Genomic DNA, 27,857 nt, shown 5'->3' with positions numbered 1-27,857 from the left:
TGTGGAGAGCCTGGCTCTGTATAGTGGGTGTCCTTTCGGCCTCCCTGCCTTTGGCAGTCCTGAGTCCAGTTCTGCAACACTTCTTCGTACCTTTGAAAACTAACCTTTTAGTTTGGGGTTTGGCAAATGCCTTTAAGAGAAAGCTGGTCTTTTTATTCTACCTAACTCTCTGGATTCTTGTTTCTACTTAGTTTTTGACCTTTGAGTATTTCTTAACAAACGCTTTTTTTCCCCCCTCATTTGTGGTTTTTTAAAACAATTTTTATGTAATATTTTTCAGCTGTTTTCATCCAGATGATCAGTTAGGGAAACTCCCTGCCATTCTCCTATACATGGAACGTCTGCTGTAGCCCCTCCTACTGCTACTGGGATACATTTGTAGCAGGATAGACCCGGAGTTGCAGAGCCAGGACCCTCCGTAATGGGGTTATCTAGTATAGAATAGTCAACCTTTGGAGAAAGCTTACCAAAAATAATCTTCATTTTTGTTTAGTGGCCATTAAACAGCTCTTTTTTAGCAGTAGGTATCAAGATTTTAAAGCTATTCCTGGTTCTTTAGTGTAATAAAACATATCAAGATATTGGAGGTTACTTTTCATGGCAGAAGAGAACATCTTGCTTACTTCGCTGATTTAGTGATTTAGATTATTTCTTAAATTAATTCTACTGATTAGATTGCCTTTTTTCTTTTTGAAGATTTTATTGCCCTTTTCTCATACATCAGCTTACATTTTAAGTTGTCTTAAAAATAAACTCTTGATTTTTAAATTAGGTGTTTAATTTTTTAATTATGTTACAAAACATAATACAGATCACTTTTATGCAGTGCTTCTGCAAAGTTGCCTGTGAGCTTTTGTGAACATATTATTAGGCTGTTTATGTCTTTAACTGCCGTGTGGAGCGTCTGCCCATCTTAGTGTTTCAGGGCAAATGATGGTGATGGAAAATACAGACCGAATAAGATTTAATTGTAGAAACCATTTTACTGAAGTGCTAGGAAGGGTCATTTGCACATGAGTATTAACCTAATAGTTCTTGAATGAAGTTTAAGTATGGTAAGCAAATAGCTACTTAGTCACATTATAGTGCCTCTTGTTTGTTAAGAGGCATAAAAAATTGTTAAATTTTCTCAATCTTCTAGTTTGCTTCTCATATATATCTGGAGTTTATCATGTATACCTATATTGTATATCTATATTGTATACCTATATTGTATATATAGTTTATCATGTATACCTATATCATGTATACCTATATCATGTATACCTATATACTATTTCCGTACTGAATTTCTGATTTTTCTCTCTATAGTGGATTTGAATTTTCTCAATATTAGTTTTTTCTTGTTTTGAAGTTCAGTTTCCAACAGCTTTAATAAGCGTTTGATTGAGTGAGTTAGGAAACCTTGCCGATAAATTAGAACACAAAATGTAGTGTCACAAAACTAATGTCTTTTCTCTACCTTCTCCTCCCACACAATTAAAAAAAATAGTTCCAGATATATCTGTTGAGCACTGTTATTTGCCATGCATTTGGCCAGTGCTTGTGACACACAGAAGGGAGTTTCCAAGGGCTCCGTCTAATGAAGATCCCTCATCCCCTCCTTTGTCTGCACATAGACATCTGTACATTTACTGACCGTCATTTTTTAACTTGATTTCAGTTCAGAAGCAGCATGAAATAGCATTTTGTCTCTTTAGTCTGAAAACATTGTTTTCAATTTTATTGTGGTAAATTTTTCCAGGGTTGCACTAATTGATAAAATAACTACTATGAATTTTACCCTCACTACTTACAATGTACCATTTAAAGACATCAATTTATTTTGAAATTAAATATTCAAGATAATAGTCAAGTAAAGTCAATTTCTTAGATTTTCAACTGCTGTGTATTTATATTCAAAGAAGAAAAATCCTTATGTTTCTGACTATTTATAGCTGCTTTCATCAGAAGAAAACTACCACAGCATTTGTTACAGCCAGTCAGATAGTCAGTGTGGTTCTCCTCCAAGGGGTTGGTCAGAAGAGTTGGATGAACGTGGGCATACCTTGTATACCAGTGACTATACTAATGAAAAGGTACATTCTTTTTTACTCATCTAGTGTTTCTTGGCAGAATCTTCTCATAAAATAGTTGTGTACTGAAGTTGTAGTAGTATTAAAAAGTCATGGAAATATTCTCCATTGTAATTTTATAATCATGCCAGTTGACAACATGGAAATGCAATATAACTCCTAATTCATGGTTTTAAACTGCTTGCGGTGATAGTGATTTTCGTGGTGTTGATACCCATTTAAGACAGACCTTTTAAGAGTAGATCTGTTGACTGTCATTTTGTTTAGATTTCTTCAATAAGCATATTTCTTCATATTTTTCTTGGGGAAGAGTTTTTTGGAAATAGTTTTCTCAACATGCCATGATTGTCCACTGCCTTACTGCCTATATAACTCCTTATTCTAGCATAATCAAATTGCTATAAAACAAAAACCACAAATCTAGTATTTTATGATTAATTAGCTTGGGAATGAATATTGAAATTTTATGTGTGTACTACATCTGGTATTGTTTGAGAAAGTACCTAATTGCTTATGCTAGTTTAGAAAATAGACCCTTAGGAAGAAACAGGGATGGACTTTTACCCTCCTTCTTGCCTCAGTTTTTTGATATTAGCACATAAAGAAGGAGTAGTTTTCCTTTATTTTGTAATCTAGATCATATGTTTGTATTAGCAATATTTAGTCCTTTTTCCCCTCATATTCCTTTTATTATATTTCATGAAGTTCTGTTGTTACTGCTATTTAAATTTTATTATGTTGGCTAACAGAGGTAATTCCGAAGGGTTTGCATGAAATGGGGCTTAAATTATTTAGTTTTATACTGAATGATTGAGAAACAATTCCCTACTGTTAAGTTCTCAAACTTGTTTTCAAGATGGGGGCGTGTACCTGTGTTCTACTGCATACTTACCTGTGTGTCTTTGTGTTATATGTTTCTTGCTGTTAAGTGATGCTTGAACCACTAGCCAGAAATCGGAGGAAAGAGAGAGAAAATAAATTGATAATAAATTAATATTGGGTATATTTATTCTTACCAAACTTAAAATGCAAGTGTATTAGTATAATAGGTTTATTTGAATTTTTTTGCAATGTTCCATACAATTCATAAGAATTAAATTTAATAATATCTCTAATTGTAGCAGCTTAAACTCACTTTTATATAAATTTTAAAAGAACCACCTGTTCTGTTTTCATAGTGGCTCAAGCATGTTGACGATCAAGGTAGACAGTATTACTACAGTGCAGATGGATCTCGGTCGGAATGGGAATTGCCAAAGGTAATAAACCTTACCGCTGAATTTCTCTTTAAAATAGTAGATGAAGTAATATATGAGGATGATTTCAGCAGATTTATTTTTAAATTTTTATTCAACTTTTAAAAAGCAGCAAGACTCGTTTTCTCAGAACTCACTGAAAGTCCTGCAAGTGGCTAAATTTTTCTAAGGTGTACAGTGGTCGGCACCGTGTGATACTGACTGTTCTCGTTCAGAAATGCTTTTGGTTTAACTTGAAATTGGTCTTTCATTATTCCCAGAAATAAGAATTCCCTTCCGTGCTAGTAAGGCCATCTTATATGTGGTTATCTTGAATATGTTGAGTTTTCTATATGAAGTTCATCTTATATGTAATCTTTTTTTAAGAAAAAAAAGTAATGTGAAAGTTAAGTTTATCGCCTGTGTAAATGTGTGTTACGATTGAGTTGCTCACTGGCCGAGAGAGGTAGCATGTGGTGATAACACGTCCTAGGGCTTAGCTGGGCATCTCTTCTCCAGACAGGCCCCCCAGGGCTGAGTGTAACCGAGGCAGCAGGTCTCAAAGTGGTCACAGACATGTCCTTGTTGGTACTGGAGATAATTTTAAGTGATATCTGGGCAAATACTTAAATTTTAATTGGTATATTATTTTAATGTTTAGAAAACAACTATAATTAGACAAATCTGTGGTGTCAATTATTACATATACTTTAGTTTTTAAAGAAATTTGTCTTTTTCCCCAAGTAAGTCAATTTAAAGAAAAATATTAGTAGTATAAATGGTACATGGATAGAGACAAAAATCACTAGGTGGTACTGAACTTATTGAAGGTTGAGAAACACTAATCTAATAAGCAAGTGCTTTGCTAATAGTGGTTTCTTCTTTATGTGAATGCTATCTGGCCTTTAATTATTTTGTGAAATTATAAGCCTTGATACTAGTTAGGGTAAGATATGCAGCCTGTAATTAATCGATTTTTAAGAACACCCTTGTGAGTCCGAGTTGAGGCAGTAGCAGAAGAGGTCCATTATAACTCTGACAGCTTTTAAAATTTTGTGATCTCATAGAACAACGTAGGATGGCTATGATGGAAACTTGGTGGGTGTTGGCGTTCAGAGGTGGATAAGGAAAATAGTGGTTCTTTTTGGTTAACCTGGCTATCAAGTATAGCCCCAGAATTTTTTCTGTAGTTAAAAAAAACCCTTGTCAAATCTTCAAATACGCAGTTTTTGATCCTTATCACACATTTTATATAGGTACGTTCTCTTTTGCTCAGCTCAGCAGAAAAACTATTGCATATTTTTAATGATTTTGTTTAAATTAATAACTTTCTAAATTGGAAGTCATTAAAATTTACATTTATATAATTGTTTTTAAAAATACTATTTTCAGCTTAACATTAATATTAGTGGAGATAGTTTTTATATTTTAATTACAAAAGCTTCCATATGAAGATATTATTATGTTTTTACTTCATTAATAATGAAATACCATGAATGAAGAAAGTTCCAAATAAAAGTATATCTAGAAGTGCCACAAATCATTCCTCACATATTTCAGCGTTGAGCTTTTATCTCATCATTCTTTAAAATTATGAAACACAATTCAATAAAACATTTGTGGATTTTTTCATTTTCCTCATTATTAATTTTACTTTTAGCATCTGATTCTGAAGATAAAACCATATTTACCCTTTAAAACTTTGAGGTTGTGCTAAGCACTCAGAACCCTGTGATATTCTTGTTTTAGGAACTATAGCACAGCAGTTGGATAATACTCTAGCAACAATTTTTTTAGTTGAATTTTATAAAAAGTTGAATATGAAATGACTCAACATTTTACTTTTCAAATTTAATTGTCTCTCAATAAAACTTTTAAGTGGTAAAATAATATCTCAAGCTTAATAGAACTGTTACAACTTTTAGAGAGAAAGAGGTATACATAAGATGATTAACAAGTTTTTTATAGCTGTACTGGGAAGAAGTTATAGAATACCTCAGATGTTGCTTTTAAAAATCAGTACATTTATAAAAAATAATTTTCTCATATTTAGTGATTAATTTGGAAAGAATAATTTTATGGATCATGATGGCCAAATTATGTAATAACTTATATGCTGGGATAAGAGTATATTTTGGGGATATAATTATTCAGTATTGAAAACTATATAGTAATGATTGGTTCTGTTAGCCTTATAAATACAAAATCTGATTTTGACTTGAAGAAACCAGAAAAAAAATCTGCAGAAAGTTTAGTTTACTAAAAAAGGTTATAGAAGATGAATATTTTATTAACAATATTAATTAAATAATTTAAACATATGATATTAAACTTTTTGTTCCACCTGACAGAGTTGAACTGTAGCTCCTGCCAGTACCTCAGATATCAAAGGTATATTGAGATACGGAGGAATCTTAGGTCCTATATCTTTCTCCGTCTTTCTGATTCCCTGGAGTCACGAGATCGATCCCAAGGCTTGCTTTGCGTGATTTGTCCCAGGTCAGGGTCTTAGCAGGGAGAGGCTCCCAGGATGAACTTACGTCAGGAGCAGGTTAGAGCCTTTACTTTACTGGTGGCTAAACATTCCTGTTAGTTTCTTATGAACTCCTGTACGTCCCTTGGTTAGAAGAACTCCAGGCTCATCTTCTACTTGCTTCTGGAGATGGCTTGAGTAAAAGAAAGAAGAGAGGCAAGGGACTGAGTTATATCAGGACCTCAGAGAGTATTCCACAGCAGTGGAAATGGGCACTGATTACGACCAGCGTTGAACCCTCAGTTTTGTGGTATTATTTCATTTTCTGCTACCATTTGCCACTTAGGGTAAAGTGTGGGAAGGTCTTGGCAGTTTCGTGAATGCAGCCCTGTCAGCCGTTCCTAACCAGCACTAAAGAAGCAGCGCCGGTCCCGCTCCCTGCCTGGGCACCGCGGAGACTGCGTGGTGGAGCCCTGCGAGGCATGCAGGGAGCCCTGTCATTTGTCCTCCCCATTCACTAGCTACAGCAGCAACGAGGCAGCTCCTCACTCTATCCCAAGGAGAGAGCGGAAGGGGGATTACAGAGAGGAGGAAGCTAGAGAAAGGGATTCTAAAACTTCGTGTGTGAGATCCTAGGCACAACTCCAGAGTGGCCTATGCATGGAAACAACCAGAATTAACATAGCAAAACCTTTTAGAACAGAACCATGGTGTGGAATACTGCCCGGGTCTCAGGTTAGCCTCTGGGTAGCACACAAACAGGGCAGACCAGACAGCACTAAAAAGATTTTAAAAACTGAATTGACATTCAACTACTGGTCGTAAACGTAGGCCAAGATGTGTATTCTGAACCTAAACGGGTTGACAGTCTGCTAAAATATTAATAGAAGGCTTAAATAGAAAATAAAGTGTTATATTACTCAATGTCAGACTATAACCTATGATTACTTGTCATACAAAGGGGAAAATCTCAACTTGAATGAGAAGACAGTATCTATAGGTGACAATACCAAGATGATGCAGATGAGGGAGTTATCCCATAAGGATTCTAAAGCAGCTGTCCTAAAAATGCTACGGCAAGCATTTAGGAACACACTCAAGATAAGTGAAAAAGTCAGAAATCTCAGCAAAGAAATAGAAGCCATAAAGAAGAAGCAAATGGAAATCTTAGAACCAAAATAAAATACTGGTTGGCTCAAATAGCAGAGTAGAGGTAGAGTTTAAAAAAATGAACAGTGCCTCAGAGACCTGTAGAAAAATACAAAAGATCTGACGTTGGAGTTCCAGAAGGAGAAAGGAATGAGTGTGAGGCTGAAAAATATTTGAAGAAATAGTACTTAAAAATGTCTCAAATTTGGCAGAAGACAAACCGACAGATTTAAGAAGCTGAATAAACACCAAACAAGATAAACCCAAAGCAATTGCTATCGAGACTCAATGTAATCAAATTTCTGAAAAGACATCTCCCCCCCAAAAAATAAATTCGTGAAAGCAGCTCATTGAAACGACACATGACCTATAGGGAAATAACAATTTGAATGGCAGTGGCTTCCTTATCAGAAACCATGGAAGCCAGAAGGAAATGGCACACATTTTTCAAATGCTGAAAGAAAAGAACTGTCAATCCATAATTCTACACCCAGCAAAAATATCCTTCAAGAATGAAAGTAATAGACTTTTTTGCTTTTTCAGAGATGGAGTTTCACTCTGTTGCCCAGGCTGGAGTGCAGTGGTGCAATCATAGTTTACGGCAGCCTCTAATTCCTGGGCTTAAGCCATCTTTCCCACGTAGCCTCTTGATTAGGGAGTACAGTCACACGCCACCATGCCTGGCTAATTTTTTAAAAACTTTTTTGTAGAGATGGGGTCTCGCTGTGTTGCCCAGGCTGGTCTTGAACTCCTGGGGCTCAAGCGATCCTCCCGCTATGGCCTTCCAAAGTGCTGGGATTACAGGCATAAAACACGTGCTTGGCCTATAAAGACATTTTCAGCATGAAAGTAAACTAAGAGATTTACCACCAGCAGTCTTGCTCTCAAGGAACTGCAATAGGGAAGTCCTTCAAACAGAAGGGAAATGCTACTGAAGAAAACTTGGAATGTCAGAAATGAATAAAAACAATAGAAAGGGTGAATATCTGAGGAGGCTTTTGTCCTGAGTGTTTAAAATTATGTTTGACATGTGAAACAAAAATTATTTCTAAAGCAGTACTTACATGCAGGGATGAAATTTAAGGCAAGCATATCATAAAGTGGGGAGAGTAAAGGGATGTAATTGTTGGTAAGGTTTCTGTAGTCTACTTGAAGTAGTGAAATACTGATACTAGCAGACTGTGATAAATTAAGTATATGGTAGTTCTGAGAACGAGCACTAAAAGCTGTAACAAGAGAGAATCAAGAAATTATAGATATATTAAAATATAATAGTAAAAATTACTCAGCCCACAGGAAGGCAGGAAAGGAGAAACAGGAATGGTAGAAAACAAATACTAAAATGGCAGACTTAAATCCTAATATATAAATAATTACATTCAGTACAAATGGTCTAAACACCTCTTTTAAAAGAATTTCAGAATGGATAAAAAACTGTGACTCAAGTATCCTTCTATGAGAAAAATCACTTTCAAATGTAATGAATGACACATGATGCTAAAGGTTATTTATCAAACAGTCTACAGTAAATCTCATACTTACTGGTGAGATTACAGAAGCTTCTCCATTAGAGTTGGGAACTAGACTCGAATTTTTCTGTCACTGCTTCTATTCAACAATTAAATAGGAAAGGAAAAGGAAATAATGGAATTAAAAAGGAAGAGATACAGTTGTTCTTTTGATTATTAGAAAATCCAAGAGAATCTACAAACTTAAAACTGATGGGAGTTCAGCAAAGTTGCTGGATATATAGTCAACATAAAAACTACCCATTTGTCTAGGAAAAAGTCAGTTTACAAATGTGATAGCAACAAAATCCTATTTACATTAGCAGCAGCAAAAAGCGTTGTAACTAAGAACATGCCCAATAAGGGTCTATAAGATTTTAGTGAAGAAAAATTTTTAGAGCAGAATAAAAGAAGACCTGAATAAATGGTGTGGTATTCCACCATGGTCTTGGATTGGGGGAGTTAATTTTATAATAATTGTCCAAATTAATCTGCAAGTTCAACACCCCCCCTCCCCCACACAACTTTCTTGGGACTGAACCTAAAACTTACGTTTGCAGGCAAAGGTTCATAAAGAGTCAAAATATTGTTCCTGAGTAGGTGGAATTGGGGAGGAGGGGGAAAAGGGGTGGCATCCTGTTACGGTGATTAAGTTGGGGGAGTAGGGGCACTTGTCTAAAGAAACAGACCAGCAGGAGAGAATGGAAAGCTCAGATGTGGCATTGCAAATCAGTGGGGTAAGCACAGACTATACGATAAATGTTGCTAACATTATTGGTTGCTCACATGAAAAAAATGCGATAAAAGTAGATCCTTGACCTTATTTCAAGCTCCATGATTAATTTCAGTCAAACATGTAAATGTAATGAGCAGAACCTTAAGGACGGTAGAAGGACACATCGAGGAATATCTTCGTAGAGGAGGAAAGATTTCTTAAACAAGACCCAAAAGCCTCCTGTAAAAGGGAAGATTGACAGATGTGACTACATTAAAATTAAAACACCTTCTACATGTAGAAGATACTGTAAACAAGGGGGGAAAGATGAGGTGCAGACTAGGAGATACATTCAACTCACATAGCTTAGAAAGGTTTAGCATCCAGAATATATAAAGAACTTGCTAGTGCATTTTGAATTTAATTTTTGGTTTAAGTTTTAAAAATAATGCTTATTTTAGATTTTAGGAATAGAAGGAACCCTAAAAAATTAATTTAATGGCCTCATTTTATAAATGATGATAGTTAATATTTATTAAGAACCTACTGTCAGGGCAATATTTGGTTCTTTTATCTTTAGAGCAACTCTGTGCATAAGATGGTATTTCTGTTATATCTGCTTTACAGTTGGGGAAACTTAGGGAGATTAAATATTTTACTAAAGAAAATACTAATTTTGTCTCTCCAGCACCAAAATCTATGATCTTCTCAATTGTGCCAAAGTGCTGGTCAAAGTTGAGAAAAACTGAGGCTAGTAAATTCATGGTGGTGTCACGTGATGAACTTTGCCTTAATGGTCATGGGTCATGTGTCATTTGGAACCAAGATGTTTAGATTTCTGCTTTTGTTTCTATTATTTATGAAGTGTATTTTGTTTTCTTTAGTATAATGCTTCATCCCAGCAGCAAAGAGAAATAATTAAAAGTAGGAGCCTGGACAGGCGGCTGCAAGAACCAATAGTATTAACCAAGTGGAGACATAGCACCATCGTATTGGACACCAATGAGAAGGTGGGACTTTCAGGGGAGAATCTGTTGATAATTTGGCAAGTTCTTTTTGCTTTTTATAGTACAGTGAATTGTAACCATTTGCACTAAATTTATTTCATTTTATGTAGTGTTTCTGTTGGTAAATTGATTCTTTGCTAAAACATTTGATTTCTTTTGAACCAACTTAGGCTTTTGATCTGAATGTTTGATGAAATGTAACTATAATATTTATCTTTTTCGTTAACTAAATTGTATACTGACTACTGTTTTATGTATTTAGCATCAATTTGTCATGGAATCGGTTTTGGTTTTTATATGATGTATTGACTTATCTGTGGCTTACTGATACACACACACACACACCCCCACCCTAGTAGTTGGCAGATTTTTTTTGTTTACCTTAAAGTCACATTTCTGTTATTCTTCGTCTTCAGCCTGTAGGAGGATTCATACTGAAGACATTTAATTAATTTTCCCTATCCCAGGGAACATTGGAATCCTATTTTTGTTGCCCTAAATGCTGTCTGCACAAAGCTTCTTTTATCAATCTGAGAAGTGATGTTCTGTGTTTCGAGTAGGGGTGAATTTTGATGCAAACATGAGAATGGATGTTTTTAAAACTTCCTTCGGAGTTACATCCTTACAATGTGGCTTCATTTTGGGATGGGTTGGGAATTTAGTATGAATTTGCAGAACATGAGACATACTAATGTTGAAATGTGAAGGTGGCAGTAATACCTCGAAACTAAATGAATTATTTAAAAAAGGCTGGGTGTGTTGGCTCACGCCTGTAATCCCAGTGTTTTGGGAGGCTGAGGCAGGAGGATCATTTGGGCCCAGGAATTCAAGGCTGCAGTGAGCTATGATCCTAACACTGGAAAAAGAAAGATATTTGTCATTGAGGACCTTTTTTTTCTTTTTTTGAGCATCAGGCTTCTCTTGTAACATAATTTACAGGTTTCCTACATTTTTTTTGGTGTTTTTAGTGAAAATAGAATAAACACTCCTAAGGCATATTTATCTGTGCTTGGATACCTTCAACCTTAAATCTCTTTATAAATTATCTCAGTTGATGAGTCAAAACAAGTGTAATGTTTTGGTACTTACAAGTGACTATAAAATTGGCCTTGTTGAATTTAAAAGTTAGTGGAACTGTAAAAACAGTACACATATTATGTGTATAAGAGGGACTAATAGAAAACAATGAAAGCAGATGAATTTCTGGTTTCTATTTTGTAAAGATGTTGTGTGATTGGATATAAGGGGCATATTCAAAGGAATGATACTCTGGAGTCTGTGCTATTGAAGATATATACTTGAAAACATGATCATTGAGATTAACCTAGGTAGGTAAGATTCTTAGAGAGTTTTAATAGAAAAAAATTCATTCAACTCCCAGAACCAGATTACAATTCAGGATATGCAGAAAACTCCTAAATGCTGTATGTAATACTCTAGGGCAAAACTATCGTTGAACCAACTCCACTGCCTCTTCACAGTTGAACAAATAAGGATGATTATTTTGGTGATGTATCTTAAAATTTCTTAATCCTTTTTAATCTCTCGATTCATTTTCAATCGGTTGCTTAAAATAAATTGGATGAAGTTCTTACTACATTTCTTCTTCCATCTAATTGTCCCAGAGTTATGAGAATATGATAAGGGATGACGTGTGCATAACTTGAAGTATAATCAAAGAAACCTGATACAGATGCTCCTTAAATTATGATGGGGCTATGCCCCAATAAACTCATTGTAAGTTGAAGATATCATAAGTTTAAAATGCATTTAATATATCTAACCTTCTGAACCTCAAAGCTTAGCCTGGCCTGCCTTAAATGTTCTCAGAACACTTCCGCTAGCCTACAGTTGGGCAAAATCATGTGGTGATGCAGCCCAGTGTAGAGTGTCCGTTTTCATCCTCACAATTGCATGGCTGACTGGGAGCTGCAGCTTGCTGCCTCTGCCCAGCACTGCCCTAGCCTGGGGAAAGATCAAAATTCAAAATTTAAAGTATGATTTCTACTGAATGCCTTTCACTTTTGCACCATTGTAAAGTTGAAAAATTATAAGTTCAGAAACATTTTTACTGTATAGCAGATGTCATCATGATGACATAGGTCCTAAGTCAGTTGGCAGATAACTTTGGAGATAGGTATGTATGTATGTCTCTGTGTGTGTATATGCGTGAGTACATTTATTTGTTTTTGCTTATGTATGGCTTTTACTAAAACTACCCCTCAGTTACACATGTAAAATGATTTCTTGGCTTATATATTTATAATTGTTATATATACATTAGTACTCCATTTGTGGTTTTTATTTCTGTAGGACTGATAAGGCTATGAAAAATAAATCATAATTACCATTCATTTTATTTAATTACATATTTTCTAATTTATAGGTTATTAAATCTTTCCTCTTTCTCAGACTATTTTAATATTAGACACTCTTTCAGAAGTCAAGAAATTGATCTGAAGTTGTCAGAAAAATACTTGAGACTAAACTGAGATTTAGACATTAAGTTTAATTTCTTTTTAATTTTTTTGTAGAGATTTTTTGATGTTCGATTTGTTAGTCTGTCCCTTCAAGGGTTTTCCTGTAACTCTCATTGCTGCCCAGTTTCTGTGTTTGCAAATTATATAGGCTGTAAACCTGAAGACTTTCTTCCAGTTGAATGAATGTTGAGTTAACGATTTTTGCATTGTTACTTAAAACAAATTCCCAGGGTTGTTAACAGCACCTTCTCCAGTTTCATAAGCGTGGAAAATCAGAATGCTGTAGATATGGAAATGAATGTTCAAAGGAATTTTTTGGTTAGATAGAAAAATTAATAATAGGTAATGGCATATGATTTTTCTAATTCTCTTTTCCTGAAATTATTCAGAGCATGTAGGGGAATGGAGAAAATTTATATGGAGCTAGGCAGTTGCTACCAAAAAAATGTTTTTCAGTTTTATCCTCCACAAATAGGTGCTAGCAACATGTGTAGTAGAAATCATATGCAGTGTTTTAATAATGACAAAGCAGACAGCTTAAGAAACATGTTACTGGTTTGCTCTTAGGATATTCTTAAAGGCTTAGATGTTAAACCATTTTTTTTGTTGTTGTTGTTGTTGAGTCATTAATCTTTAAGTCCTAGGTTTCTTCCTTGCATTTAAAGAATCTTGCTTATTTCCATTGGAAAGTTAGCTATAAATTACCTTGAATATTAATAGCAATTTAATTTCTCCTATAGCTCTTGACTGAAATTCTTATTCTGGCAGTTACCAAGTTATTTCTGTGGCTCTTTCTTGCCTAATCCTGGATATTCATACCTATCATCCCAAGAGCAAGTTAGTTTTGTGACTATAACATATTTGTCTTTAAGTGTTTAGGTTTTACTTATTTTAAATATGGTTAATTCAAACTGATGTAACATCATGATTTTAAGGCAACATGCATCATTTCTTTTGAGTAATTTTGTATGCATTATTTAAATTTAACTGTAATTGCTATAAAAATGTGCCATATTTCATAAACTTTTTATAACATCTGTAGTTTTCAAATCAGTACCATATTAATTTTGGAGCTGAATATAGAAGGAAAATAACAAGGAAAAAAATTTTCTTAGTCTCCCTTATTAAACTCTCCCACTGTGAGTAGAGGCAGAAATATATAAAGTAGAGTAACTTTTTTCATTACTTATTTCTTGTAGGAATCTCCAACTGCCTCAAAACCCTGCTTTCCTGAAAATGAGTCTTCTCCCTCTTCTCCAAAGCACCAAGATACAGTTAGTATGAGAGAAGCATACTGTATAATATAGTCCAGTTATTTCAATCAGTTTCAGTAAATTGATTTTCTCTAAATGTAATGTTGAAATATTTCTTGGGCTTCTTTCTATTAAATTTCATTAGTTTTTCTTAAAAAAAACCATAATTAAAATAACTTTAAAGTAAGAATCAGATTGTACTGATTTAAGAACCCCCATTTGTGCAAAATATGGTATCTTACATGATTAATTAAATACGTGCCATATTTTTAAGTGTTGAATTTATATTTGTTTTTTTAAAAATAAAATTTAAAATTCCCACACGGTACTATCAAATTATACTCTACCGTTTTTTCCTCAGGCCAGCAGTGCAAAGGTAAGAAGCATCCCCCTTCTGCCTAATGAGCACAGACACCTTGCTCTGTGTGTAAAATGCGTTGCCCCGTCTATGCCACACGAATACTGGAGATAATGGAACTCAACTGTAAGTTCCCCAAACTGAAAACCTTCAGACGCCGTCTTGTCTGCGATGAGGTTTTACTTGATTTCTGTGTTTATACGCACTCTCTTCCTGTCCATCGCTGATCATGCTGTTCCCCTTCAGTGGCTTCTCTCTTCTCTTAGACCAAAGTCCACAATTTTTAAAGAGGACTGTGAGACTGCTCAGTTTGGCTCTTGACTGCTTCCCAGCCTCATCTCCTACTTCTCGTATCCTCAGCTTTTCTTGCTTGCTTTCCTTGGCTGCACTGCCCTGTCCCGGCTCCTCCAGGGAGCCCGCTCTGCAGCCCAGGGTCCTTGCACACGTCCTTTCCTCTGCCCCGAACGTGTCTGCCCCGGTTTTCACTGAGGCTTAGTTCAAACTTTGTTTCTTCAGAGAATTTTATTCTAGTCCTCTAGATTAGGTGAAGTTTTCTTACCATACGCTTATAGTATTTAATTATGTATTATTTGATTACTTAAGATAGAGTAATGCTTGTCATTACTTCTTACAGGAACCCCCAGCTCTATTGGTGTCCATCTTCCCCACTAAACAAAAGCTTCATTAGAGCAGAAACTGTTAACCCCGTCCGCACTGCAGTGCTGTGTGGCGGCTGTTCAGCAAGTATTTGCCGAATGAATAAACTTGCCTGGCTTCTGCCTAGTCTTGGCCTCTGTTTTCCACTCTCATCCAGTTACTACTACAAGGAGATGTTTCCCCCCTCTTTTTTGTGAGTTAAAAACTGGTTGGTGTAAAGGCTTAGTGATAAGGAAAAGGAAGCTACAAATTTAGAAGTGACAATGATATCATCACCAGTGTTAGATATCTGATGTCACCTTAATAATCTCTGCCAATTGCCCATCTCTTCAATCTCTTCTAATCAAACCAGATTTAAAATTCCATTCCCTGATATACATCTTAAGCATGTTAATTTTTTCTCGTGCTTCATTTTAATTTTCAAATGAGTTATTGTTATTTTTCATAGTCCCTTCAAATCTGTATAAATTAGGCAGTATATACATTTTTTAAAAACCTATCATGTGCTTTTCTACACTATGGATTTGTCCCAAGTGCCTATGAGAATATACATTTTAAAATTCCCAATTACTTTTGGGAATAAAATTTTAAAATACGTAATTTGGAAACTTGAGCTTTTGATCTTATATTTCTAATTATGGTATTAAAATGCATTAATTTGAGAGAAAAGGACATTTCAACACTTTAATAAATATTAAAGAAAATATATTAGTGGACAAATTTGCTTATTTTTTTCATAGAGTTTTCCAATTCTAAGGCCTTTTTAAAAACATGAATGTTCAATTTGTTTTTTGTGATACTAGCTCTTAAAAATTTACTTAACATAAAATTAACCATTAACTACTTTAAAGTGTACAGTTCAGTGGCATTTAGCATATTTACAGTGTGTTCAACTGTCACCTGTCTACTTACAGGACATTTGCATCACCCCAGAAGGAAACCCACACCCAGTAAGCAGTCACTCCCCTTCCCCCTGCCCCTCTCTTGCCCCCAGGGCCCAGTAGTCTGCATTCTGCCTCTGGATCTGCCTGTTCTAGATGTTTCATCACATGGTTCTTTTTCAATACTTTATGAACCATTGTGCAAGTTTACTTATTCTGAATAAAAAGAATCTTATTACATGATTTTGACGTGATTGAACATGAGGGTTTCATTGACTACATTATTTTGGTATACAAATAATTGTTAGGCTAAACTGGGAAATGCCTATTTTACTATGAATGCAAATTGTTTTCTTGCCTTATTAGGATAGAATAATAATATTTTTGGTCAAAATTTAACCATAATTTGCTAGTTTCCATGAAAGCATTTCTGCTTATTTTCAATATAAAGTTTCCTTTGGAATATCAAATATATTTAAACAAATACTCATGCATGAATTTGGGCATATTTTATAGACTTAAATTTTTGTGAATTTATCTTAGTAAGCAACACAAAAACATTGTTTGATTTCGAGTCATATTATGTTGAGAAAGTATGAAATAAAAATTTGTCTAAATGTTTTCCCAAAATCTCTCACCTGTGTATCCAAATCTGTTTTATCCATGTGCCTCTTCATCACTTTTATGTCAAATTAAAAACTTTGGTGTTTAAAAGTTAAAGCTTTATTTTCTCTGTTGCAGACCTTCTTCTGTTTCATTAACACTATTGGTTTGTTGGTAAATTACTTCAACAAGTATGTATTGAACATCAGCTGCATGCTAGTACAGTACTAGGCACTGATCATACATTGACCAACATAACAGATGTGATCCCAACTTATAGCCAAATGGAGTAGACAATAAATAAATAAAAAATATATAATTGCACTTTTTATTAAGTGTGTCATAGTCTATTCAGGCTGCTGTAACAAAAATATCATACACTGAGTGGCTTTGAAACTACAGAAATTGTTTGCTCACAGTTCTGGAGAGGCTGGGCAGTCCAAGATCAAGGCACTGGCAGATCTGGTGTCTGGGGCGGGCCCTCTTCCTGGTTCATAGACGGTGCCTTTTCACTGTGTCCTGCTGTGGCGGAAAGGACAAGGGGTCCCTCTTTTAAGGGCACTGTTCCCATTCATGAGGGCTCCACCCTCAGTACCTAATCACCTCCCAAAGGCCCCATCACATTGGGGATTAGTTTCAACATGAAAATTTGGGGGGACACACACATTCAGTCCCTAGTACAGTACGACGAGAGAAACAAACTGAGACAGTAGTAAATATGGGAGGTTGCCGGGGAGGAGCCCCTTCTTAATAGTGGTCCAGGAAAACACCTCTAAAAAAGTGACCTGGAAGCGGAGACACCACCATCTCCCTAGTTGCTCAAGCTTGGCGGTTTTCCCAAGATCGTCCCTCTTACCCTCACGTCCAGTCCCTGTCAGTCTTGTCTTCTGAACCTCTCAGACCTTCATCATCTCCTACGGCAATCATTAGATTAGTATTCTGGTTGGTTCCCAGCTGTGCTACTCTGGCTTGGTTCGTACTTTCCACGATACCATTTCTTGCCATTTCTTCACCTCACCCAGTACTCTGAGGGAACATCAAGGCCTCAACTGTGACATGCTCTCCTTAGCTTCTGTGCCTCTGTCCTGCTTATTTTCACCTCCTACTGCTTCTGTCTAACTAATTAATGCCTGTTCCTTAGCCCCAGTGTCAGGTTCCCCGGCAAGCTGACTCTGATGCCCTTCTTTCTCTCCCAGCTCTCACACTGTATGGTAATTGCTTTTCGTTTTTGTACATTTTGGATATGGCAAGTGTTCTTATTTTATGTTCAAGTTAGAATGGTTGATACTTAGAGCGTTAGTACTTGGGTCTTGGTCCCTGTGAGAATTTGGTGAAAGTTCTGGACCCTTTCCTTGAACAACGTATATACATGCATGATTGTGCAACAGTGTCAGTCCTTCTGTTCACTCAGGTAAGAATCCCTGATTGAGGCTTGCTCTCCCCTCCCCTCTCCCCTCCCCCCCAGCCCACACGTCCTTAGGCTTAAGCTGTCTGTCACTGCTGCTATTCTGTCCATTTTTCTTCCTGTTTTGGTGCCTGCATTTCCCTCTTGCCTCTGCTTTTTTTACATAATTCCAGCTGTGGCATTTTTTAATGGGCTTAATTCTCACCTCTCTGCCCGTCCAATTCCTTGCTGCCTAGCTGATATAACCAGTGCTCATCCACTTAATGCTGTTCCTTAGTTCTCTTACCATTGAAAAATTTTTCTCTCTACTTTTGATGGTGGGAGGAGAAAATTGAGCATGTTCTTATTTAACATCTTGTCCAGCTCCCTTGCTGCAATCTGTTGAAAGTCAGCCCTCAACATATTTATAAGAAAAACAAAAAAGGAAAAAAAACCCTGTGTGTGCTTAAAATTGTGTTATTGGTGTTTTTATTGAGAGGCAGCAGAGTTCTTATGAAAAATATCAAACTTGCATATCTAAGGAGGTCTAAGCTATGTTTTATGAAAAAATTAGAATAAACTTCATATGAGCTATTTCCTAAGTTTGCAGTATCCCAGAAATGTAAATTGGCATAACAGTTTGTCAGCTTTGTCTGCAGATGTGAGTTTTTATCAGACCAGGCAAAACTTTTAGACGTTACTGAGAAAATACTCAGCATTATGTTTATCTCTTATACCCAAAAGATTTATATTTTCTGATTGAAATACACTGAGAACACGTAGCTGAGGAATCAGTCAGAAATAAATCCTGAATTAGGGATATGTTTTCTTCATATGTGTCTGTGTGTATGTGTGTGTTTCAGTTGAATTAAAATTGACCATTGTCTCGTGTACATACAATGCTTACTAATCTTGATGATTAATATAGGTACCAACTCATTTTGATTAAATTTATTTTAATATAGAAAGCTAAAGCAGTGACAAAGTGCTTCCTTATTTCCACCTGGAAGAATTTTAAAATAACATTAACTTTAGTACAATGGCTTTTGCCTTCACAGGGTTTGATGATAAAGCATGTGTCACCATTTTTGACATCACCTGGCTAATAAATCTAGTTTGCCTAGAGTCCAACTCACCATCAGATAATATGTTTAATGAAGCACATACTGAATTCTTTTATGCCACATTAAGGCCAGTTCTTTGCTTGCGTAGTACCAGTTACTTTTGAGTAATTTATTAAATACACACAGTCAACTGCATTTGTTCTACCTAGTTATTTTTACATTCTGACAAATGTGTCAGTATACTGAATAATTTTCACATTACATAGTGGTAAAATAACAGCAAAGTAAACATTCCTTTTTTGTAATATTTGTCATTATAGCATTGTATCACTTTCTTTGAACAGGAAGACATAAATCATTTTTCCAGTGCTGACTTGTTCATGTAAGGAAATCTAATTTGGTAGCAAAGTACCTGATGGCTGCTATGACTTAAGAAGTGGAAGTGTTTAATTGTAAATTACTGAAAATAACTCTACAAAAGTATTAAGAAAATTATATTCTTAAAGTATTCTAGAACTAAGCATGTTACATACTTGACTAATCTTTTTTTTTTAAGCTAACTTTTAGAGTACCAGACCATTTTGGTTCAGTCATATGTAAGAACTGGGACCTATATGAATGATATTTAAACACTATTACTTTTTCCCATAGGGTCAAGAGAAATATGGATTATTAAATGTAACAAAAATTACTGAAAATGGGAAGAAGGTTCGGTAAGTACACAAATCATTAATGTTCTTATGTGATTCATCTGATTGAAATAAAAAGTATCAATATAATTATATTCTAGCAGGAACAATTAATTTCTAATTATTTATTTTCTGATGTGATAATGTAAGATTGTCATGAAATTTATGAAATTTCCTTTGTCTCGACATATTTCCTAAGTAATACTAAATTCAGAGGTAGGAAGGGAGAAGGTTCTGAGGAAGCATTAGCTTTCTTTTAATGTTTTTTTTTCAGTAAGCAATAGATGCACATGGTAAAAAACAAAGTCACACTAAGTACCGAGTGAAAAGGCAGTCAGTCCTCCAGGCGTCAGTCCCCTCCGCAGAGGCAACCAGGGCTAAGTCTCAGGAGTTCCAGTGCTCTCTTCCAGAGATAGGAGATCATGTGTATATGTTTAGATGTACAGGGTTTCATTTTTTAAACACAGTATTTTCACAGTTTATCTTGGAGACGGTTCCATTTCATTGTAGCTTGTTTTAAACTGCTGCATAGTTGTGTATTGTCTGGCTATATCAGTTTACTTAACCATTATTTATTTGCAAGTATTTACGCCTGTGTATTAGTGGACATTTAGGATATTTACAATATTTGCTATCATAACTGATATTAACTTAGCATCTTGCACAGTTCATTTTACAAATATATAAATATGCCTGTGGAATAAATTTGACCAAAGTGGAATTGCTGGGCCTCATGCAGGATCGTTTTGATTGTGCTCAAATTATGCTCTAAGTATCGAGTCAGTTCCTGCCTCCGGCAGCAGTGCACTTCTCTGCACCTTTTGCCAGTTCAGTATGTTGTCAAAATGTCTGGTCTTTGCCAATAGAAATTAGAGAGAAAATGGTATTTCTATTTGCCTCCCTTTTTTAGTAGGGTACAGTATATAAGCCATTTATTTATATTTCTTTATTGTTTATATCCTTTGTCTGTTTTTCTATTAGATTGTTGGATTTTTTGGCTAATGTGTAACCTCCTGATGAATTGGGGAATTAACTCTCTGTAAGACAAGTTGCATTAACCCCAAGTTTTAAAAACTCCTAAAATGCTGTGATTTCATAGTCAAAATGAGATCCATCTATTGTTTAAGAGGTTTAAATTTACATGTAGTTGAGTTTTTTAGGTTTGCTTTAATTGAACAGATTTGGGTATTTAGAAGTTTTTCTCTTATGTGCTTTGAAGTAGCTTTACAAATACTGCAATTGTGTATTCCTTAAACTGTTGGTAGAATTCACTTGTGAATTGGGTCTTTATTTTGCTCTTTCTCCATCTTGGGCATATGTAGTGCAGATAGCTCTAAATAAAAACACCTCTGTTTTTATTGTTGTTTTTCCTGTGTTTTTCCTGTCTTTTAGATTATCTACTTCTTTTGGAAAACTTTTTATAATTTATGTTTTCCTAAGAAAATCATCCATTTGATCATCTTCAAATTTATTTATATGGAGTTGAGCAAAATAGTCTTTTAATTTCTTGTATATTAGTGGTTCTTAAAGTTTTTAGTCTGATGACTCCTTTAAACTCTTAGAAATTATTGAGTATTCGAAAGAGCTTTTGTCCATGTAGGTTATAGGTACTTACTATGAGAAATCAAAACCTGAGAAATTTTAAGAATATTTATTCTTTTAAAAATAACCTATTACAAATTAGCATGAATGATATTTTTATGAAGAAAAAGCCTTATATTTTCTAAAACAAAAAAATTTCCACAAGAAGAGAGACATTGTTTTATATTTTTGCAAATCTTTAGTATTTGGTTTAATGGAAGACAAATTCTCATCTCTGCTTGTGGTCAGTCTGTTTTGACATAATATTTTAGCTGAATTATATGAAAAAAAAAATCCTCTCTTACACAGCTAAAATTGGAAAAGGGAGGAATGTCGTAATAGCCTTTTCAGATAATTGTGCATATTTTTCTGCTACTCCAGAACTCTGCAAAGGGCAGTTTGTTAAAGTTTGGTTGCAGTGAAGACCCTAAAAAACCGTCACTGATTGTTCATACTCAGCTACGTTAAAAGCCGTTGGCTTGTGTTGCACTTGAATGAATCTTTACTTGTGCCTAATTTCCTGGTGTCTTTAGGTCAGTTGGAAAAGACTGGCTCACTAGCTTTGCTCATTTTTCAAATGTTTGTGTGTTTTATTTTATAACATCAAAAAATCACAAATCAGCAATATTAGAAAAGTCATGAAGTACTGGGAGATTGTCACACTCACAGTAGTAGCAGATGCCGGGTTTTCTAAAATCCTACTTTCTTTTTGAAAGCTTTAATTTTTTTTATTGTGGTAAAAAACACATAACACTGTTTGCCGTCTGAACCATTTTTAAATGTACGGCTCAGTAGTGTTAAGCGTATTCACACTGTGCAGCAGATCTCTGGACCTTTTTTGTCTTGTAACCCTGAGACTCTGTGCCCACCAAACACATTCCCCCTTCCTGCAGTCCCCAGTTCTTGGTAACCACCTTTCTACTTTGTGTTTCTATGATTGTCACTACTTTAGATACTTTGTATGAGTGAAATGATACAGTATTTGTATGATTTTGTGACCGGTTTATTTTGTTTAGCATAATGTCCTTGAGATGCATTCATGTTGTTGCAAACTCTTTTTTATTGTCAACAAATACTATCATTTGTTTTCTTGAGGTAATAGGCTCACTTCATTTATTTTTGAGATAGTGTCTGCCTGCCAAATACTCACGTCTGAATAACCATAGTGTGTCCCTCAGTTGTTTTTTTCAGGAAGAAAATTGGGTTCTGTGAGGAAAAAAATGTGACTAATTCACCTTGCAGCTAAGTCACACAAGTGCTTCAGTCCTTGAGGCATGATCATTATTTCACTGTTTAAATATTCAGTATTTGTTCTCAGATACACATTTACTAGCTCTACAGTTTTTCTGATTTTGAAAATAAAGCTTAAAAAGTTTAAGTAGATGTATGCTAATTTAAGCATTTTTCATAATAGTCAATAGATGATATCTAAAGAAATAGAAGACTAAGAATATAAAATAAATTACAAATAAAAATAAATACTTCCAAAATATCTCAAAAGATCCACACAAAATAGTAAAATAAAATAAAAATGTGCCAAAATGGTGACAGAATAAACACCAAACATACCTATATCAATATCAGTAAATGTAAATGGACTATACTCATCTATTGAAAGAAAAAGGTGCTCAGACTGAAGCATAAAGTAAAAACCAACTAAATATTATATGCAAAAGAAACACCTAAAAGTGATTCAGAAAACTTTTTTAAAAAGCAATAAGGTGAGTCAAAGGTATAAAAAGCAAAACAGGAATAGGAATCTTAATAGTAGACAAAGTTCAATAGGGTGAAAGCATTAAACATCTCAAAGATTGGGTACTTTAAAAAGGTAAGGTGTTGTGGCTACGTTCTCAAGGAAGCTCTAATCATTAGGAATTCACCAAATAAAGTAGCATTAACAACAGAAACAAAAGCGATGAGAAGTAAATGAAAAAATAAAAACATAGTGGTAGCTAACTTTCTTTATTTCACTTCTCTTACTCCATGAAGTTCAAGTAGATATGAAAAGTAATAAAAATAATAAGGCAGGCCTAATTGATGGGTATTAAATTCTACATTCTTAAAACAGAAAATAAATCTCCTTTTGAGTGCTTATGGAGTTTTCACAAAATAGGCCATATGTTTGGTTAGAAGGAGAGCCTTGATTAATTCCAGCATAGAGAGATTTGACATTTATTTTAGCCTCCTGGCAACTGAGTCCTCTCATAAGATAATTTTAATTTATTTTCCTTTTTGCAAACACTGATGCTATACCTGTTGTTTGAAAAGTAGTTTGCTAGGCCTGAGGTAGATACAAAAGTAACTGAAATCTGTTTCTGTCTTCAAATAATTTATAGCTCCAATGAGAGAGAAACATTTAGGCAAAAATCTCAAGCATAAAATTAAAGGTAATGAATTGATGGACACTTAGATTGATTCCACATCTTTGCGATATGTGAATTGTGCAGAGTAAACATTCGAGAGCAAGTGTCTTTTCAATAAAATGGCTTTTTTTCCTTTGGGTAAATACCCAATAGTGGGATTGCTGGATCAAACGATAAGTCTACTTTTAGTTCTTTAACGTATCTCCATACTACTTTTCATAGAGGTTGTACTGGTTTGCAGTCCCACCAGCAGTGTATAAGTGTTCCTTTCTCTCCTCATGCCTGCTAGCAATCAACCCAAGTGCCCATCAACTCATGCATGAGTAGATTAATAAAATGTGATATATATATATATATGTCATGGAGTACTACTCAGTCATAAAAAAAGTGAACTCTAAAACCTTTTGTAACAACCTGGATGGAACTGGAGACCATTCTCCTAAGTGAAGCATCGCAAGAATGGAAAAAACAAACACCACATGTGCTCACTATTAAATGGGAGCTAATGGATCGATTCTCATGTGCACATGTGGGAGTAAAACTCAACAGAAATCAAGCGGGTGGGAGCGGGGAGGAGGGATGGTAAAATCACACTAACGGGTACGATACACACGATTTGGTGATGGGCACACTTACAACTTTGACTTGAGCTGTACAAAAGCAATTCATGTAGCCAAAACACTTGTACCCTCATAATATTTTGAAATAAAATCAATACAAAAGTAAAGATAAGGGAGAAGCTGAGTGGAATCTGGCCAAGGTATAACATTAATCAGCTTTAAGGTTTCTAATAGGAACATTGATAATGGCATATTTGATGTGCTGTGTATCTAGAGATAGGACAGTAGGTAAGTGGACAGTTTCTTTAAAAGCTTCATATCACACCAAACTCTTAACATTGGTTACCTCTGGAGTGTGGATTGAAGGAAAAGAAATGGGAGTCCTTTTCCTTTACACATTTCTATATTCAGGGTTTTTACATACTGTGTATGTGTTGCTTTTGTAATTTATTAAGTTCTTTTTAAAGCCTCATCTTAGTAACCTCAGTGGTCAATCAGAATGTAATTTATTGTATACTTATAACGTACCTAGTTCTATTGCCTGTCTAGTGCAGCCCTGTTAGGGGAAGGGAGATAACCAAGAAATATAAAAGAGTCTGTATCTATAAAGAATTATGTGAGTGAGGTAAGCATGTTTGTCTAATTTTTAATTGTGATAAGAACTCTTGCCACATACAGTGTTTCATTTGTATGACTTTAAAATACATTCGTGTCCTTGATCACATGTGCTGGATTAGTTCCATGTGAACATTGTTAGGTATATCATTCATAATTCTGATAACATGTCTCTGATTAACTCCATTTGTTTTGAGGGCCTTCATGATCAGGTTGGAAGCATAAAATATAAATTCCATTAGTATCATATCCCCCAATAAAAACAATTACAATGTCAATAATGACTGTAAATTGTAGATAACATTGATAGCAGCTAATTTTTAAAATTTGGTTGGAAGAACTGGATAAACAGAGCTTTAATCAGACATCTTTATAATTACAGAAAGAACTGGTTATCTTCTTGGGCAGTGTTACAGGGTTCATCTTTACTTTTTACCAAAACTCAAGGAAGTAGCACAAGTTGGGTAAGTATTTCTTCTCTTTGGAGGATTTATACATTTAAATTATGTGGATGGCATTGTTCTTGAATTTCGGGAAGTAATTTTCAAGGTGCTTCTAGTTTCAGCTATAGTGTGCAAATAAAAATAGATAAAATTTTCTTAAAGATGCATTTTGACTCATAAAAGAAAAAGAGGATTAATTAAAAGTCTAGTTATTTGTATTATTAAAATCAAAAGATTCTGTTTTAGCCACTGAACTGAAAGGTGGGCTTATTACTTGGGCATTATAGAACAAATACATTTCTTGATTGATTTTCAGGATGTTAAAGCTTTTCTGTGTTTGTGACTCCGCTATTTCAGATTTTTAGTTAGAAAATAAGCAGTAAAGTGGCAAGCCCCACTTTGAATTGTGATCTGATCCTTAGATGCTAGTCAGTGTGACTCATGGGTCGATGTCTATGTATTATGTCACCCAGCTCTTAGAAGAAAAAGAAATGTCATCATTGCTTGTGGGATTGTGAAGGTTTTTGAATATTTTAGTGCTTACTGTCATTGCTCCCTCAGTTTGTAATACGAATACTAAAATTATAATTTGTGACATGCAATAGCTAACATTTTTGAATGTTTCGTATGTATTAGGTACTGTTCCAAGGGCAGAATTATGTGTGTATTATTCCCTTAGCTCTGGGGTAGCTCTGCTCTTCTCCCTGCCCGTCACAGATGAGAGAATGAGGTATAAAACAGTTAAGTGACTGCTCAGGGTCTTGCACTACTTCAGTGGTAGATCTGAGTTTCGAACTGTGGCATTTTGGCTCCAGAGTCCATACTCTGGATATTTATAAAAATTTTTGGTAGTTGAGTTTGAAGTGTTGATGTTTGAATAAAATTTAAAGTGGAATTAATTGTTCTAAATGTATTTGGTCTACTTCATTTTCTACCTTAACTAGTATTTTCTTAAAATTACTGAGTTTCTTTAAAATTAACACAAAACCTGTGGATCTTATGTTTGATGAAAGAGAAATCCGTTTATAAAATTTAAGCAAATTTTAGTCACCTGCCTTTATAATGCAGCCATGTGACATTGCCCTGAACCAGGAGTGCCACAGAACGTGTCAGTCCTCAGCTACTCTGGCATGGCAACCTAGAAGTCCCCACGAATTGAGAATGAAGGTGAACATTCTAGAACATTTCTACTGTTTGGCTTTACTAATCCTTTAATTTGCCCCCTCTTCAGCCAGTGCAGTGGAAATAACCTGTGATATGCTTTCAAATTAAAAGGTTGAAATTTTGGTTTGACTTTTCTTAAAGTAGATTGAGGATTATGTCTTTCTCCTTTTCCCCCTGAGGTAAAGCATGTGGTGCTTTTTGGTTCTGTTATGCATTTCGAGAGAACTGTGTCATTACTTCTTCCTTCCTACTTACGGCTCAACTTTTATTTGAAATTGAGTGAAGAAAATGAAAGAAGAGGGATGGAGAAGCAATTAGAGATTAATAAGCAATAAAAAAAGTATCTGAAGAAAGCTGAGTCATGGTCACTTACGTGATAATTACTGGTACTTACAGACTGAAGGTTGTGGGACGTACAGATCCAGCAGGTAGACAGGCGCGTGGGACAGGCGGGTGTGTGTGTGCCTTGAGGAAAATGAGAACCGCCTTTTCCATTGAAGGTGGTGAACGAATACCCCCAGTGCGTAATCATCCGTACAGGATGGTTGCATTTTATTCACTGTTTTCTCTCTGGAAGATCTTACATAATTGGGAACTCATGATTAAAACTAATAACTGACAAAGGATGTGTGTTATTTCTAGCAGCTACAATTGTATTACTGTGTTCCCATCTGGCAACAGAGGAAACATAGTTTAAAATTCACTGAGTGAGCCAATTGTGAAATTGTTGAATTGTTAATGAATTTTTTATTTTAGGGATTCGCTATTTGAGTTTTTGCCTTTAAATGACGTTTTATTAATATTGTTATATTATTAATAATATAATTATCTAAGATAGGCATACTTAGTAAAACACAGCCACACTGTGTTTTATAGTCTCAGTAAAAACTAAACAGGCTGGGCGTGGTGGCTCATGTCTGTAATCCCAGCACTTTGGGAGGCTGAGGCAGGAGGGTCGCCTGAAGCCAGGAGTTCAAGAACAGCCTGGGCAATGTAGTGAGACCTCGTCTCCAAAAACAAAGTGAAAAAATTGGCTGGCTCTGATGGCACACCCTGTAGTGCCGGCTACTTGGCAGGCTAAGGCCGGCGGATTGCATGCTCCCAGGAGCTGAGGCTGCAGTGAGCTATGATCACGCCACTGCACTCCAACTTGGGTGACAGAGCAAGACTTTGTCTCAAAAAAAGAAAAAAGAAAAGAAAAAGATTAAACAGATTGATGGTATGGTAAAATGCTTGGTTATACAATTTTAAAGCCTCAGACGGCCTTGCTTTTTCCCTTCCTACATTTTAAGGGAGTGAAAACTAATTTAAGTGTCCTAAGTAAAAGCAAGTAAGATTATTTAAATAAAAAGTGAGTATGTATAATGTATTTTGGCATAGACATTATTCATAAATATCAAAATTTGGTGAAATACATAAGATCATTCTTAACTCTGGAATTAGGTTTGTTCAAAAGGATTTGGAAGAATTCTAGCTTTGTTTCTCTGTTCAGTCACCAACTAGATCTATTGTAGGTAAAATGTATCCTGTTTATACTGCGGAATTATATCTTAACTGAGGATGAGATTCTAAGGCTAAAATACAAGCCAAATAACTGAAA

At 35.1% G+C, this 27,857-nt stretch overlaps 1 protein-coding gene across 8 annotated transcripts in view; it reads left to right on the top strand.

Annotated features, from left to right (window-relative positions):
* Positions 1 to 27,857, top strand: part of ARHGAP12 (Rho GTPase activating protein 12) — a 93,026-nt gene that overhangs the window by 47,488 nt on the left and 17,681 nt on the right. For 2 of the 8 annotated variants that reach the window (XM_069458655.1, XM_069458654.1), the window contains exons 3-8: positions 1,938 to 2,078; positions 3,254 to 3,334; positions 10,040 to 10,165; positions 13,842 to 13,916; positions 19,494 to 19,555; positions 25,033 to 25,114. In XM_069458655.1, the coding sequence (XP_069314756.1) occupies positions 1,938 to 2,078; positions 3,254 to 3,334; positions 10,040 to 10,165; positions 13,842 to 13,916; positions 19,494 to 19,555; positions 25,033 to 25,114 (567 nt within the window). Of the gene's footprint in view, positions 1 to 1,937; positions 2,079 to 3,253; positions 3,335 to 10,039; positions 10,166 to 13,841; positions 13,917 to 14,256; positions 14,272 to 19,493; positions 19,556 to 25,032; positions 25,115 to 27,857 lie in introns of all 8 variants that reach the window. The other 6 variants (XM_069458657.1, XM_069458656.1, XM_069458653.1 and 3 more) reach the window with 5 other exon arrangements.

Source organism: Eulemur rufifrons, chromosome 25, assembly GCF_041146395.1.
Source record: "Eulemur rufifrons isolate Redbay chromosome 25, OSU_ERuf_1, whole genome shotgun sequence".
NCBI lineage: Eukaryota > Metazoa > Chordata > Mammalia > Primates > Lemuridae > Eulemur > Eulemur rufifrons.
This window is presented reverse-complemented; position numbering and strand designations above follow the sequence as displayed.